Source organism: Elaeis guineensis, chromosome 10 (assembly GCF_000442705.2).
Source record: "Elaeis guineensis isolate ETL-2024a chromosome 10, EG11, whole genome shotgun sequence".
Lineage (NCBI taxonomy): Eukaryota > Viridiplantae > Streptophyta > Magnoliopsida > Arecales > Arecaceae > Elaeis > Elaeis guineensis.
The window spans coordinates 29512107-29530044 of record NC_026002.2 but is presented as its reverse complement, the minus strand read 5'-3'; the positions used below and the strand labels follow the sequence as shown (position 1 = coordinate 29530044).

General features: G+C 37.0%; 1 protein-coding gene across 5 annotated transcripts; it reads right to left on the bottom strand.

The window, feature by feature from the left end:
- Positions 1–235: 235 nt before the first annotated feature.
- Positions 236–17938, bottom strand: LOC105052602 (uncharacterized). Of its 5 annotated transcripts, none has more exons than XM_073244959.1 (14): positions 17267–17938; positions 12770–13187; positions 11452–12145; positions 9208–9248; positions 6490–6558; positions 5008–5108; positions 3086–3193; positions 2746–2824; positions 2289–2387; positions 2139–2207; positions 1954–2003; positions 1757–1838; positions 941–1035; positions 236–833 (listed from the first exon to the last, which is right to left on the bottom strand). In XM_073244959.1, exons 1-14 carry the CDS (start codon positions 17686–17688, stop codon positions 824–826), a joined length of 2337 nt encoding a protein of 778 aa, XP_073101060.1. In that variant the 5' UTR covers positions 17689–17938; the 3' UTR covers positions 236–823. The 5 variants fall into 5 exon arrangements, with proteins under 5 accessions (XP_073101060.1, XP_073101058.1, XP_073101059.1 ...); XM_073244957.1 differs by having other exon boundaries at positions 236–861; positions 17267–17931; XM_073244958.1 differs by having other exon boundaries at positions 236–861; positions 11452–12109; positions 17267–17927.

Genomic DNA, 17938 nt, shown 5'->3' with positions numbered 1-17938 from the left:
CTAAGAGCGAAAATGACCTCCTTATCATCCCAGTTAAGTTGAAGCTTCTCATATCCTTTGCCACTTAAAAGTCTTTTAAATCTCGAGTCAAAGCAACTGTTACATGCTACAGTCTAATGCCACTATCATCCTTCTTAAACCCCACTGCTATTACTCTGCCTGCAATCCGGGAGTTTGAACCTATAATTGACTCAGCCTCAATAATGAACATATTACCATCACTCATGGGATACTCTTGGAAAAAGGAAAATAAAACAGTATAATGCTTGCACTCTGTTGTAATACAATATTTTAGCAGGGCTCTATCAAATCTTCTTTACAACTAGAAGAGGTTAGCAAACATCCAATGGCATTTGCTTGATTCAAGCAGCCCAACCACCAGACCTCACTAGCCTAAGGCACAATTTATACAACCGATAAGATAAAAATGCTTCACTTGTGGATGATGCAAGGCAATTGTACAATTTAGCTCATTAACTTTCGGCAAAAAAGAGGCACATTGGCACGACAGGTTTTCAGTCACAGAGCTGCATGCCTCGTTGATTGGAATGCATACAGCTGAGCTGTGCCCACTGATGAAGACACATGGTCCTGCGGCACTCGTTGGATCTGTAGCTCATCATTGCTGTATCCGATGTAGAATGAATGATGATGCTTCTCATTGGAATCATGTCTGATGCACAAGACCGGCACATAAATCTTTGAGTTTGATAACCTTATTCCTGAGCACTCACTTTTGCGTTACTCCGGGAAGTGTCGGTAGGTACATAGCGTTGCACTTGAGATTGAGCAACATGCTGCCTCTGCAAATCTTTAAATCTTTCTACAAGCTCCTGGAAACTTGGCCGTAAACGCGGTTCACTGTTTGTATAAGTCCAAAACACAAAAAAGTTTGAGAAATAGAAAGCATCAGCGGAAATTCTGTCCAAGGAGAGCTAACCTCTGCCAACAACTCTCAATAATTGATCCCCATTGTGAATCCAGGTCTTTCGGGAGCTCCAATCTCTGGTTCATAAAACCTACAGCTCCAATGACCTGGACAACAAAATCATTCGATGTTCAAATAATCAGAAAGCACGATGTACGACTTTCTAAAGACCATGATAGTTCTATACAAGGTCTAAGAAGCAAGTTCTTAAAGATAATTGAATTTATCCACCAGCAATTGGTTTCGAAACCAAGTGCAGCTTCAATTTCTTTCTCAAGAATAGCATATCATGAATAGAAAAACAGTTTACCATCAAAGTTGATTAAGAACATTACAGCATGTTTTTGGACATGTTGCCTTGACATTCCACGCGAAATCAGATCAAAGAATGCAGTAATGCAGCAATTTCAATATCATTACAGCACATTTTCCCTCTTTCTAGATGATGCTTTTTTGAACAACAATACAAGGTGTATGACTTTCGTGATTAACTCTAAAAAATTATAATAGTCAAAATTAGAATGCAAAAACTAAAGCCTGTTATGACTGTGAAGTGAACCAGAGACAAATCGTCATAATACAAAGAAGACAGCTGATTGTATACAAAACAAGGGTATGCTAGATAAACCAATATGCAATACATTTTTTTAATTATTCTGGAGTCAAGACAGCAACCAAACAATAAAAAAGAAAATACTGTTATTAAGTCATGATTGTATTGTATATATTATGATGTCAGATAACTAAAATTTCTTGTCCATTGTAGAAAATGGGTAAAAGCAAACTACTTGATATTAGAACGATGACAGAACTTCGGTGGTGACTTACCTGCATTGAATTGAGATTATCCCAAGGGATCTTCTCAGTCACAAGTTCCCACAGTATTACCCCATAGCTATACACATCAGACCTATTTTCCATGACAAGGGAAAAAAGAAGAAAAAAGATGAGTGCCTCCCTTTTCTAAGAAACAGTGGAACATTGGACCAATGATATGCTAAGACAATATTGAGATCTCAACCTACTTTTCATCTGAAGGCTCATTTCGCAGAACTTCTGGAGCCATCCATTGTGGCTGAGAACAGAAAAACAGCCAGTTGTTAGCTTAAGATAATTATATGTCCAGAAGCTATCATTATCGGATAATTAATTTGGTAGCGAAAAATCACTAGAAAATATTGTAACTTAGTATGTGCAGTCTAGCATATACCGTTCCTTTCCCAGTTTTTGTTGTCAGATATGTCTCATACTTCAGCCGTGAAAGACCAAAATCCCCAACCTGTGCAACATAAAAATAAAAGAGGATGTAATGTGTGTATAAGCCGTGGCAGACCTATATCTTGAAGAAGTAAAATCACACCTTGACAGTCCAGTTCTTATCAACTAATAGATTTGATGACTTCAGGTCACGATGAATGATTGGCGGGTTGCAATGATGAAGATAATTCATGCCCCTTGCCTGTTGAAGGATAAGAAAGAATATATTATAATCAATAATACTTCTTTGCAATTCGAAGCTACATAACTTATTGCTGCATAAGCAATATGAAATAGGAACTTCAAATGTCAAGGTGGCTTTGCTTCAGCAAAAACAAACGAGACCCTTCCATCCTACTAACGAAATATCTTCCAAATGTTTAGCCCAAGTGATGCAGTAAAATGGGAAATGAGCAAAGGAAAATAAAGTTTTGGAGTAATAAGAGTGCCTTTTCAAAGCTTTCAGTTTGATTCCTTCATCAACATTCTTATGCCGGAACCATAAATAGAATCAAGTGTCACCAAATCCTTTTGTAATTTATATGCAAAAATATACTTACAATATCTAAAGCCATGTGAATGCGCCGTCTCCAATCCAATCTCGTGGTGTTTCTTTGAAGCAACCGAAATAAACTCCCACTGCATTTTGAATAGACACATATCAAACAAAGAATAACAATGCAGAAATTTTTCTACTGATAAAAGCTGTTTTCTTGAAATTGAAGTCTATAATCACTCAATCTACCTTGTACATATCAATGCTGAATTTTCAGACCACAACATCTGATGTAGCTACAATTTGGGGGTTTATACATGTGGGGTTAATCATGAATATTTATTTTGTAACATCAATTACTATTAGAATGGATGATACTGATTTTCTTTATCGATAACTTTCACCTCATCAGCTGCAGTTTGAGGCAGTTACAATGAAGATTCCATCTAAATAGCCACATAAGTACTCCAATATTGGAAGTCAGTGCAAGTATACTGCAAGGATTGGTCCCACTGCAAGCGAGAATGTGTTGTTTTGCAATTAGCATGACAACAAAATTGCTTTCGATCAATTTGCAGCACCACGGTATAAGATCAAAACTGGGTGATACCACTGGAGAATTGCAAAGATCAGTTGTTTTGTATACAGAGTTTAGGAGAACAAAACTTTTCTCATGCATTGGATAACCAAGAGCTCAGTTATTATACCAAAAACACTATTGCAGATGGCTTGCAAAACAAGAACTTCCAGAACGCTGAAGAACACTAAGATTGATCCTGAAAACTTGGGCCAATATTGTGTTTGCAACTTTCTGGTGGGTGGAGATTATCACGACCAGATTCTTTCGCCTCTCGAGCAATGAATTTGCTTTTGACTTTAAGGCAACTCTGCAGGCTTTCTTCAACAGGCCTATCTTAGCATGCACGTGATTTGACTATTTCGATTATTTGTGCATTTAAGGTGAACACAACTACTCCCTATATCAGAAGGTATCATCTTATCCCTTCATCTGGACTCTTTGCAAGTCTAGGGAAATTCTAGAGAGGCTGTTCATTGGTTACATGAGCTTAAATTGAAGCTAACAAGGTAAACCTCCTTATCACCAAGTAGCCATGTAAGCTTACTGGAAGGCCCGTCTATTCCCTTATTTCCCTTGGCTAGGAATTCAGCAACGATTGTAGAGGATAGATGCTTAGTTACCAGAAGCAGGCACAGGAGCAAAGTTGGATGCAGGTATAGGGAAGTGTGTTTCTTAAAAAGAATGAATAAGGAAACCCACAAAAAGCGGGTGGGAGAATCGAGTTTCTGGAGAAATTTGGAAGGAGATTCGCCACTGCAAATCGAAGTTTCCTGCTGCTAGGATTGACATCAAGCTTTCAATCAAGTATAAAATCTGCCTCATCCTCCTGTGGAACTTTCTTAGCTTAAATCTTTGCTCTGCAGCTGAACCCAAATGGGGGAAGAGTCTTGGACAATGACAATGATCATATGAGTGCAGGTTTCTTTTTCTCTTTTCCAGGTTTGGGTTAAGGGGCATGGAGGTCTGGATTCATCTTTAAATTGTGCATAATTTGTTTTCAATTCAAATACTTACTGTTATGCAAAATTTATCAAAAATTGAAATATGATACAAACAAATTATGCTATAGTAATCTCCAGGGGATAAAAACAAAATGGTAAAAGGTAAAATTAAAAAACACAATGAGCTTTCTGTATGAAAACAATTTAAAGCTATTTTGAACTGACCAATTCAAAATATCTATACTAAGTTCGTTGGACCGTCGGTACTTTATCATACTGATTGCACCGTACCGTACCGATATCAAACTAATATGCAGTCTCATACCACACCCACACTCAGTATGCCTCACCGTGACATATCATATCAATATTGTAATAGGATGGTCCGATATAGGTCCCAGTAGCGAGACGGCAAACCTTGCTTAAACTAGTTCCATACTTGATATACGATAAATCTTAGGAGAACTTTATAATAATATTATAGTGGAAAGAAATTGGTGCAAATAATACTTAAATAGAAACTTTATGAACCATGATGAACTGCTTCACAACAGATCTGTGATGCCTATAGTTCCTTTTATTAGAATCTTATCATAAAGGAAAAACAAATTTCATTTGTTAAGATAAACACACAAGACTAGACCCCTTTCTTGCAACTGAAATTTGTGTTCTAATTCTAAACAAGCTGATGTATGTTGTCAACAATCCGAGTACATAGCTACAAGGAAAAAAATACCAAGCAATCATTAAGATGGAGTTCAGGTTGTTTCCATTTTGAAATTTGTAGGCAAAGTGAAGAACGAACCGTGGAAGGAACTCTGTCACAATGCAAAGTCTCTGAGGAGAAGTAACCGCACCCATAAAGAGTAGTATATTTGGATGCCTTAGCCTCTTCATAAGCGACACCTTCATCAACAAAACTATATTTAGATGATACAAGCAATGCAAGGCTTGCAGGCTATTGACTATTAAAATTGAGATTTGAAGCTGTTTGTAAAGCAAAACTATTGCACAACAATTCATACATGAAATCATGAAAGTCAAACAGTTGATCATGATCAAAATACTGATAGAAGAGGAATACGATCAATTCTCCATCCATTTAAAGAAAAAAATTATAGCATCATGTTCTTGTAGAATTAAATTCACATAAAAATTTAAAAAATTGGAGCCCAACATAAACATTCCTTAGTATTCCAGGATTGATGTTTGATGAAGAGGAACCTTCATGGATTGTCCATGTTGCATTCAGAAATATCCAGAACAATAAAGGTTGTCCTCTAACATTAATTAAAATTGAAATTCCTAATGTGCAAGGATTCAAATCCCAGGGCACAGAGTCATCTTGGATTTTTCGTGCAATGGGATGTTCCACAGCCTGACACTTGGGACAGTGGTTGTGTCATACCATCCCTGTCTCTGTGCCATCCAAATCCCAACACAACACACAGGATAATGGCCTATCTGAATGGTGGGATGCCTCCACCAACCACCAAAAAAAGAAAGAAAGAAAGAAAGAAAGAAGCGAGGACTTAAAGCCTTGCTACTAGGAAAAAGAAACTCAAGTATTCAAGGGGCAAACTTTACATGTCTAAGTAAGATATATGAATGAACTAATAAGTGAATCAACATTCTCAGTTTTCAAATATAGGAATTCTTCAAAGCTCTTTGTGACTGTATTATGTGAACTAGATAATGAAAATTATAGTTTCATGATTCCATCTTAGTACTTCCGAAAAGATTGAATTATCATTTAGAAAAGGAGACGCTGCAAACAAGCCATCAACAAAGATGAAAATTAATCACAACGGTTGAAAGTACGTATGAAATCAACAGCTATCAACATCAGCAGGTAGTTCTAATCTTCAAGGATGGAAAACTGGTCGACTGTTCTATATGTACTGGTGGACAGAAATCTAAATTCCAACAGACTTATGCTCGAAACTGTAAAATCTAGCAAATCAATTCGATTGTGATACTATCTTTCTCTTTGACATGCATTCACGACTAAAATGTATACAGGTGCAAATAATCACATAACATCCTGTTAAACAAACTAAGAATATGTCTATCTGTTGAATCACCTATAACTCCTAATGATTCGTGTGTCCATGTTGACTTAAATAACATGTTAAAAGATGATGTTTGGCAACAAATCATGAAAAGGATGGCATAAAGAACTGCTCTTTTGCCTATCACAAGGCTCAGCTTCTTAAATATATCAAACAGTAAAGGTAATTACATGATCTTCTTTTTCAAGAAATGCAAGCTCAGTTTTGAAAGTTACCTCCTGTCTGAAGGAAAGTATGACTTCATCAGAATATTCCTGCTTTGAGAATACTTTGACTGCCACATCCTGGGAGAAAATAACATACTTTAGCACCACGGTGTAAGGTTAACACAATTCAACAAGCATAATCTTTCATCATAAGTCCATATTACCCTTATGTAGCACTAACTATCATGAACTATCTTTGATTGTAAACCTGTAAATTCTGTAACAAATTACAGTGTACACATTTTGTCGATGCCATTGGCATATAAATAATTTCAACCAGTTTTATTGCATCCTGTCTTGAGTCCCTTTTACATCTTTTCTGTTCTACCAACCAATCCTACATTCCTGCTCAAATGCTTAGAGTGGTTCATCGGTCTAAAAGGAACCTTAAAAGAGTGCTTATAGGCCTCAGTTAACTTGAAGAGATGGATGTGGAGAAAAGGTTGGATTTCTAGATTAATAAGATAGTGAAATCTACAACCAGATGATTTGGTAGGAAGGTTTCCTAACACTGGCATCCAACTTTATAGGCCCATGATATCAACAAATGAGATCTTTGGCAAATGAAGTGAAGGGCGACCTCTTAACATGGGAAAGAATATTATGCCAATCCAATCCATTTTTGTTAATCTTGCAATTGTGTTCATCTCCATGTTTAACTCCTTGTTAAGGCACCTAAAAAGTCACAGAAGCTGTAAGACACTTTCTTAATGGAGGCTACAAGCATAACAGTAAGAGGGCTTTACTTATGAGCTAGGAGATAGTGATTCTAATACCTTGGTTTAATGGCAGGATATCTGGAGGGAGTGATCATCACTCATCACTTGGGTTACTGGGATTTAGAGTCGGTGCAGGAGCGAAACAGCAGAGTTCTCAAAGAATTTATGAGTTAGGAAGCACCTGGAAAATGAGTGAGGGAGCAAGGTTCTATATTTCTAAAGAGAGGCACCCAAGACAGAAACTTCCAGCTATTGAGCTAAAATATTTTGATAGATCAGGTCATGCTAGCTAGTTAAGTCTGCCCCATTTGACGAGGTTTTAAAGGATGAGATCATTCCTCAGGACTTACAGTGGAGGTAGAAACTAAAGATAGGGTGAGATTGAGAAGGAAGAGAGCAATTTTACATAGCTGGAAGCAAAGAGATGGGATGATGCAATGTCTAACACCAAAAAAAAACATTCTTGATTTTAGGGGTTCAGATTTTTTTTTCTTGATAGAGAAAATTTAGGATTTGATGTAAGAGCAATGATTGATTTCAACCTGACTTTTGACTTTTCTCTTCTTATGCAAGAGAAATTTCAACTTGGCATTTGACATTTTACCCTCACCAAAGGCACATATATACTATCAAAGGACACTACTGAACTCATCATTGTGAAAGCCTATCATGTCTTCACTGATTAATGCAGTTCATTTTCAAAACTTTTTGCATGACGGGGAAAAATTGCTAAGAAATCCTGTACTAGCGTATGAAACTATATATGCAACTATGCATTTGCATGGTACATATACCATAAAGTTTATTTCAAATGATACTTTGAAAGATTACCATTTTGGATTGAGTCTTACACTACAATTGCTTAATCATCTACAATTGACTATAAGGTATCAGTAAGGGCTGGGAACATTTTTGTTTTAATTTTAAGTGAGGCCATATAGTTCCTCAAACACATATACACCCCCGACTTATTGTTATAGCCAATACATGATCAACAGGTTTCTTGCATGTTTTCTTCCAATCTTATCTATGGCATGTAAGCAACTCCTAGCATGGAATCATACTCATGAAACATCAGTCTTTGTACCGTGTGTGTGTGTGTGTGTGTGTGTGTGTGTGTACACATATATATATGGCCAAATGCCCTAAGAATAATGGTACCCCAAGTCTCCAAAAATACCTATTCAAGTTTCAAGATATCTAGAAAGTCACACCCCTGGTTTCCTCTCTAGAAGTCTAAAGTGCAATTACAAGAAACTCCGATATTTTTTTTGGTGATAATAACCATATTGAATATTTGGTGTTATTTTTTATGCCAAGAACTTAATTGATTTTCTTGAGACAGTATCATCAAAATTCACAGACTAGTAATTGTCTGACTGCCAGTGGACAATCAGAAAGGATTCGTTTATTGCCACAATGATTTTCCTATGTGCATTTGATTCAAAAGTTGATTTTCTTGCAACTGGATTGGGTAAGATTTTGTTTTGAGTTAATGATGCAGTGAATGTGATTGATCAGCCACTCTCTGCCATCAAACCACCAAAAAGAAAAAAAAAAGAACAAAGAAAAAGAAAATATCCAACTGCTTGTGCAAACAGATATAAACATGATGACACCAAACTATAGATCTTTTTTCATAGTTAAAACCTATAGGTAACAGTTAAAACCTAGTAATCTAGCCAAACTACAATAATTCAAACGCTTACACCCCAAGCATAACAAATATAAACTTAATATGCCAAATTATAGATCTTTTTTAATAGTCAAAACCTACAGGTAACTAAGCAAAGACAAAGTTGCAATAAGCAAATTATATATCACTGACACATTGATCCATGACACATGGGGAAACCTGATAGTGGCACGGTTCAGAATCACAAACAAAAGTCAGCATCTGTTTGTTTCAAGGACCAACAAACAGCTTACAGCAGAGAATCAATCACAAGGAGCATGCAAACAAAGTACTTCTACATTGTTCATATGTAAAGCAATAGAAGAAACATACCGAGCCATACCACAGAGCATGATATACAGTTCCACAAGAACCTGTGCAAGGAAAAGAAAATATGTATGAGACAACAGAACCTTAAGAATAAAAGGCACACAGTAGAATCTTCTAAGAAATCTCGATGTGGTGGCGTGATAAGTGGTCTGTCCTAAAGTTACTTGTAATCATTTAACATGATTGAGTTAATTAAGGAAGCAGGAAGCCTGCATTTTCCATTTATTCCAAATATCTAAAGGTTTTCAGTCCATGCAAAATGACGCTCATATTTAAACAATAATAGATCTTCAGAGATCTGTCTTCATTTCAGACTCCACAAGGGCAATATTAAACAAGTGTACTTTATATAGCTAAAAGTAAAAGTTCTTTTACAGATAAATCAAAGTGATGTTGAACAGAACATTTTGCTGAAAAAATACAACATATAAAACAGTCTACCAGCCACATGATCAGAGCAATTTGAGAACTTAAAAAAAAAAAAAAAGTCATCAGCAGAGGATATGGAACTCCTAGTATTCACAAAATGGAGGAGATACAACAACTACAAAGACAAGGCATAAGACCCATACATTCTCACTAGTTACAACTAAAATGAGAATTCTATAAGACATTGACAAAAACTCAGATCTAACATTTTTATGTCCTTCAAACACAATTTGTATCTAGGAAGCAACAAAATTTATTTGATAAATATGGACATAAAAAGTTCAAAAATCCTAAGTTGGCTAAATTCCTACTTAACAAACCTCCACAACCTAATTCTGCATTTTACCCATCTCTGCGCTTTTGCTGTGTGTGGGAGGGGGTGAAGGTGGTTTCTCTTTTTTTTCCTTTCTTTTGGGGTTGTGGGGGGAGGTGGTTAATGATATTCATCATACAGGATGAGCAAAAAATAATGAAAGTAAGCATCACCAATCACTGCTTCAAATGTGTTTTGGGCTTGAGTAACTGCTCCCAGATGGCATACAAAGTCTGAGCAAATTCATCAAATATGACTATGTCAATGCCTTCTAGAAAACTACTCATTAAATTTCAGAGTGAGATATTCTCCAAACTTCTCCAAAAAGATGCACTGGATCACTGTTTCAATGTATGCAATGAAAAACTGCACAGCATAGATCTGACAGGCTGGGATTAGGTGTCTCTGGCTATCATGGTAGAGTGAAATTCCAATCGAAATTCCGTGTCCCTTCACTACACAGGCACTCTTCTGCATGTACTCCCTCTAGTAAGAAAACAACAATTAACTTCACCACTTTGTACATAGGCATGCAATAGAAATTCCAAAATGAAGTAATTACTTATTAGCATAACGGACTACAATTAACTTCACCATTTTGTCCCATCAGCTTTCTTGGCACTTGATTAAGTAATATTCCAGCAATCATTCAGATTTTGACTTTCACACAGGACCAAAGTTCACAGCTCAAAGGTTCCATACTATCCAATCTGCTTAAAATAAGGAGTTCATGAGAAAATTTGAACTCATTGAAGAAAGGACAGAGTCGCAGGTTGTCACCTTCATGCAAAATCATGTGACAACATAAGGGTTATAAATATCATTATAAAGCATACTACCATAATAAAAAGTTAATATAAAATTCTTATAAAACAAAATCTATGGCAGGACTTCGGAATATAAAGCTCAAGAAAGTACCAAAGAAATTGTGTTCTAGATCATGCAAATTGTATTGAGAAATTGCCAAGACTAGGTACCTTATGGAATAGGTTTGGTTAATCAGACAGATGTCCAGGACACTGGCCAACAATTGGGAGAAAATTCGATCTTAATACATGAAAAATTACCATGTACCAACTTCCATGTATACCCTGGAACTTGCAAACCAACTTGAAGCAAACAATACATCAAGGAATATATCTTGGCAAAGTGTTTATCAATTTTAGAAGAGGCTAACTAGGTAATGCCAAGATTCCTTCTAAAATTATTTTAAGAAATACTGGTAAGAACAAAATGCAATAGGTTTAACAGAAGATATAAGTGATAGGAGATAACTTCATCGTAGAATATCTAATGCCATGTAGGTTATCATCACAAAGTACATTATTGCTAGCAACCATAATGAGACTGCAGGAATAAACAAAGCAACAGCTAAAATAAGCATCAAGGATTGTCAAATAAGAGAGCGATGCTTGCTGCAATCATTTATTGAATGTGTTTCTGCTTAAGAAATACAGTTCAAAGAAAAAAGTGCCACTGTATTAATGCCAGGAGAGGGTGACTACCTTGACCTATTTGTTCTCCAATTATAAGGTCTTCCCATAAAATCTCATAGTCTAAGCAGTCATTATCCATATCCACTTTGTGAACAGTGCTGCTACTGGTGCTTCCATTACTGCTAACACTACTCATACTGTTAGCATTTAAAGAGGACCAGGATCCCGAAGCCTCATTATTTCCAGTTCGGTTGTTTTCGGTCACTTGGCTTTCTGGCTTTCCACTAGATTCAGGAGTCTTTTGATGAGTCAAGTCATTTTCCTGATCACTGTGCACCCATGGCCAGACAAAGCGATTCTTCACATCTGCACCATCATGCTCATTCCCTTTCCAAGGCCATGATATCCCCTTCTTAGCTAATAATGCCTCTGCTTTTGAGCTTATGATCTTGTGGATCCCTGCCTTTCCTTCAACCTCTTCATTATTACCTTTAGATGCTTTTCCTGGAGATTTTTCCTCTGTGGCTGCAGAAGAGGACATACTAAAGGCACAAGGTGGTATGTCACCTCTTGGTGTGCTAGCTCCACTTGAAGTAGGATCCTCCTTGTGATCTGAGGAAACAGCATCATGGTCGGAATATTGGCTATCTCCACTCCCACCTTCACGTTCCATATTGTTTTCACCCGTCCTTATCCGAGAACGAACTTTGTTTGTAACCTTAGTAGCCTGTTTGGTGATTCTAAAAAGATAAGAAAGAATACACTAGAAGAAAAGTATTCAGAATAATATCCCAGATTTCTCTCATTAATTCAAAGACATTGCCAGGTGTCTATGTTGGGGCAGCAATCAGGGCAGTCAGGCCGGATACAGGTCGGGTCAACCCAAACTCAACCCATTTATTAAATGCATCAAAAATCCAGACCTGAAACCAGCCTTTTTATTAAATAGGTAACCCGACCTGACTCGATCAAATGGGGTCGAATTAGGTTAAATGAGTTAAGCGGGTCTTAAAGGGTTAAATGGGTTTAAAACAGGTTATGCAGGACTTAACCATATTAAACGGGTTTGGTTTATAGGTACTAAACAAATTACATAGGCTTTAAAAAGTTAAACAGGTCTTAAACAGCTTGGGATCATCCAACAGGTCAGAACGGGTTACATGGGTCAAAGATCTAAACCTAAACCCAACATGTTTATTAAATGGGTCCAGGTAGGTTGACCCATTTATGACCCGAACACATTTATGCCAAACTTAAACCTGCCTAAAGCAGGTCAGCTGTAGGTGAGGTTGGTGGTGTCGGGTCGTAAATTGCCACCCCTATTCTATAACTATACCATATTCTACTGCCTTCTACTTGCATGAAATTATAATGGATATTAACTTACCAGATTGGTTATTTTGGACGCAATAGCAACTTGAAGAGGTTGCTGAGAATCAGAATTGCCTTTACTTGTTAAACTGATTCTAGGCCAAGTGGGAGCGCTGCAGACACTTGACTGGGGCTTTGTACAGCTTGGAAAGGATGCCATCTCCTGAAAGCACCGTGAATCAGTTGACACGCAAATGATGCCAACCAAACTACCATCATCATCATAAAAAGGAGTGTTTGTAGCAATAGCTAAAAATCGCTCTCCAAACTTGTTCTTGACAGGAAATTTCCCTCTCCAACTCTCCCCCCTGGTTATACGTTGGATTATGTCGCTCGCAATGTTGAAATCACGGGCATCAACCAGTAGCTCAATGGCATCCTGACCAATGGCTTCCGATACAGGATAACCATAAAGATGTTCAGCAGACCGGTTCCTGCATGAATGAAAATGCACAGTTAAATGGCTAATTAGAAAGCTAACAACAATGGAAGAAAGCTAGAAGTGGATCAAATAGCATAGATTCTTCATTTCTCATTTATAAAACAAAAGACATTTGTGTTGTTGACCAAACTAACCCATTGCATCAAATTATCAGCAACACTAAAACACAATTTGCATATTTGTAAACTTATAAAACACCAATACAAATAATACATCCATGATCATAAAGAAAATCAGCAGCAGATAAAACATTTCAGAAAACAAACAACTAGGGTCAAAAGGACCAAAACGCACATGCCAAGGACTTAGCCACTAAAACTCTCGGAGAACCAAAGAAGAAACTAATGCTGAACTGCATACTCATGATAAATAATTTGTTCTTTCAAATGGAAACAAAAAACAGCACCCAATATTTCAATGGTTTTCAGTACTAGAATGCACAATACAATGAGCTAGTTGCCAATTAAGTCATCTTGTGGCCCTCTTGAGACAAAATTCCATCTTGACCTCTTTTACTGATAGCCAACATGTAGATCGTAGAGTGTGTGAAGAACCACCTAACCAACCTTGAAAGGCTCTCAAACAATTAATCAACCACAATTTTATCTAAATCTGGTAACTGTTCCAACACCAAAATCCACTATCAACCAATCAGTGGGTATGTTTTCTGTCAATTAAAAAATAGCCAGTGTCAGCATGCCTCTTAATCTTTACTACCAAAAAAGAGATTTCTGAATTTGAATATTCCGATGAAGGTTCCATGTCTCCCTTTTTTTCTCCAAAACACCCCTGATGAAACCACTAATTCACTAATAAACCACTCACCAAGTGACTATCTTAGCCTGCTCAAAACTACCCGCAATATTCTCCCAAAATTGATCCTCTCAGGATCCACAAAACCGCCAATGAAGGCACATAGTTTCATACACATGTTTAAAACAAAAAATCATAAAAAAGGCAAGACTTGCAATGTGTAGCACAAGAAAAAAGGTAACAGAAAACTCATGAAATCAAGAAAAGCTAAAAATCAGTTATATTGCCTTTTCATATGAGATTTTTTTTCTATGCATAAATTAAGATTTCAATAAGATCAATATCCCTATTAATGAACCCCATCCAAAAATCTTATTTATTGTCATACTAAAAATAATGGTCATAATTTATCAAATCAAACCAATGACCCAATATTTCTCAAATATAATAATGGCTGTTAAACAACCATCACTAGCTATGATAGCTGGAGATAATGAAATGACAATAGATTAATGTACTTTCATAAATATAATGGTTTTGCAAAATCATAGAAAAACCAAAAGAATTATAATCCATTCTAAAATAATACCAATGTAGATAACTTTATCACTTTTATATCGACATTTCGTTACAATTATTTATATAATTTAAATATAAATAAAAATAAACTCTACCTTTCAAACCAACATGCAGTGCATGTGACCAAATACTATTCTTACAAAGATAAACATAAGCAGTTTTGAATTTACTTTCTCATAGTCTACCATTCCTCTCTTATCCCAAAGATATCGCTTCAAATCAAACTGAATAAATATTTTAGCTTTTCCTGTATTAACAAGAGGCTGACTACATCCCATGCATATCAGAAAGCAAACATATTTTTGAAGAAACAACTAAGAAGCAGCAATAGAGACGATGGCTTTGCATATGCCTAGCAGCTTCTCCAACGTAAAGCTATATCTACACAAAAGTAAAGGTATCTTGTTAGTGAGATGAAAATATGACTTCACCATGAAGCTTTTGCCCAAATCAATGTCCAAAGAAGCTTTTTTTCCTCCACCTTTTTTAAAGAGACAAGCATGGCAACAACATAATATGATCCCCAAGATCTTCCCATGCAAACAATTCATTTGCTCCTTCTAAAGAGAAAATGTTGGGCCATTATGAGTTTCCAACCTCCTAAATAGGGGTGAAAGTGGTACAGATAATATCCATTTGGATCCATTTTCATATCTTAATCTATCCGGATATTGATAAATATTTAAGCATCCACCTAATATCCATATCCATATCTGTCAAAGAAAAATGGATATGGATATGAATAGACAACTATCCGATCCGTATCCGAATATCCGATTCTAGCTTGAATCCTATGTAATTTTGTACAGCATTCATTAACTTTTAAAGAAAATATACAACTATATTAACATGTTATTAACTTGATTTATCATCCATTTAGTAATATCTTTGATTCTGTAGTCACAAAATTTAATTATTTGACTTATATCCGTATTTATATCCATACTTTCAATATCCAATTTGTATCCGTATCCATTTAAAATAAATATGAATATGAAGTTTTACATCCAACTAATATATGTATCCATATTTGTATTCATCAGAAAAAAAAACAAAAATGGATATGGATATACTAGTATCCGATCCAGTTTCAACTCTACTCCTAAACCAACTAACCATTTTAAAATGTGGCACTTCCATCATCATATGCACCCTTTCTGCACCTTAACCAATGTAATCTCACAGATGCCCAAAACTAATTTATCACGCTTACCCTAACTGCCATCCATTTATGATTACCTATTTCCACCATTAAGCTCCATTGCCTTTATATAAACAGAGCTACAATGGGGTGCCATGTTCCTGATTCTCTATAATATGACCAGTTAAGATTCTTCCTACCATACTTTTCATTTGCATTACTAAAAATAGTTCAGCATTGTGCACTAATTTAAGTCGACCAATTTTAGGCAGCCTTATTCAAATCTATCATGCAAAGCATTATGGAAATTCACAAGACCCTAAAATTGAACAGCCAAGATTGTTAATGCACAGTAATTCGAAGCCTTCTATTAAATATTCTTCACTATGCTTTATCGAGGATCCTTAAAACAAAACATCCATGTCATCTTGATGGATGGCTGATATCAAGATGAACCAAGCAAAAGAAAGATCTCAGTTAAACTCAGAAAAAATGGAAAGTCTCAACTTATTCCATCATCTCAGCCAATATATAGAAGACATGATATCAAATAATGAGATAAAATAGTATGTCAGAGATTAACTGCTGCATTAAGACATCAATTTTAATATACAACATTAAAAGAACCAATTTAACAAGCCAAAATACTGATTGAAAAATCTTAGAAAATATATTGATATCATATCTGCCATTATCTCAGGATATACATGTTTATATCAGCCACCATAAGAAAGGCAGAGATTTTAGTTATATTGTACTGGTGAGTGTTAGAAGCTAGTAGAAACTAGAAAACAATATCTCAGCCAAAATGACAACTCGTTCTTCATTCGTCATCCTATCCAAACACCTTGACTCCAACAAAAAGGGGGGAATGGGCTAAGTATGTCCCTACAATTTCAGAAATGCCAAACCGTCAAACAGTATGCATTCTTAATTTAATTCGAAGATAATTAACGGATCCTACCTTGCATTTATGAACCAACCAAATCCATAAGAGACATCAAACTATAATATACAACATGGCTGACTGTCAGAAGTGAGACATGTATAAACCGATCACGGATCCATGGATCGGGATACCATCATGCATACTAATTGTTCCAGCAGATTTAAGCTAATGGCAACAATGTAAAAAATCCAAGGAACCCTAATGCTTAAAAAACTGCACAGGCCAGCCCTGTCAACTGCCCCGTATGATGCCATGGAAGTTTCTCCCACTTTTGAACCGCACCAAGGACTTCATGCTTCAAATCGCAATGAATCAGAAGTAAACCCTATCAACAAAAATTTGAACACTTCATCTAAAAACCTCATTAGGCATCTCATACCATTCATCCCTACCAAAAATATCGATACAGTGAACAATTCACTGCAATCCATCGCAGAATCTCTCCAAAACTTCATGCCATCCATAAAAAGATAAAAGGACAAACTTTTACCAAATCCTAGATATGGAACTACGAGAACCCTCACTGCCCTAAAGGAAATGACAATCTAACAATGAATCTCAAGGAAAACCGACACAACCGGGGAAAAAAGAAAACATAAAGAGACAAAGAGAGATCAAGAAAATCGAAAGCAAGCAGAATTCTACTGACCAGTAGATTATCCGGCCTTCAAGATTGAAGATATGCACCGACTGCCCCATCGACTGCAATATGTTCAGGTACTGCCTTTCCGACAGCCCGGTGCCGGCCGGCGACTCCCCGTGCCTTCCTCCCTTCGGGGTATCGCCCGGCTCCCGGCTCTCTCGCTGCAGCCTCGACGAGTTCCCCAAAGCGGCCGACCCCGGCCGCCCCACCGGCCCGCCGCTCCCCTCGCTCCGCCGCCTTGGTGGCGGCGCGTCCGACCGCCGCGGCGACACCGAGTGGGACCGCCGGCGGTCCCCACCGCCACTGTTAGCAACTCCGCCGGCGCCGCCCTCACGCGGCATCAGCTTCGACATCTCCTGCTTCAGCTGCGCGTGCCCCGCCTCCAGCTGCTGGATCTTCTTCAAGATATCCTCCTCCGGCTTCTCCATGGCCTAGAAAGCTTCAGAGGACAAGCAAAGACGGATTGGAAGCAATACGAAAAAAGGGTTCATGGATTCCGCTCGGGGGAAGGGAGAAAAGGTGGAGTTTTTTAGATCAAAGATGGCTCCTTTTTTCCTCTCTATTTCTAGAGAGAATGGAGAACAGAAGGGGTTCTTGAGCTCAAAGAAGCCTCCTTTATTTTCTTATTTTTCCTCTCTGCTCTCTTTTTTTTTTTTTTTTTTTTTTCTGTAGGCTGCT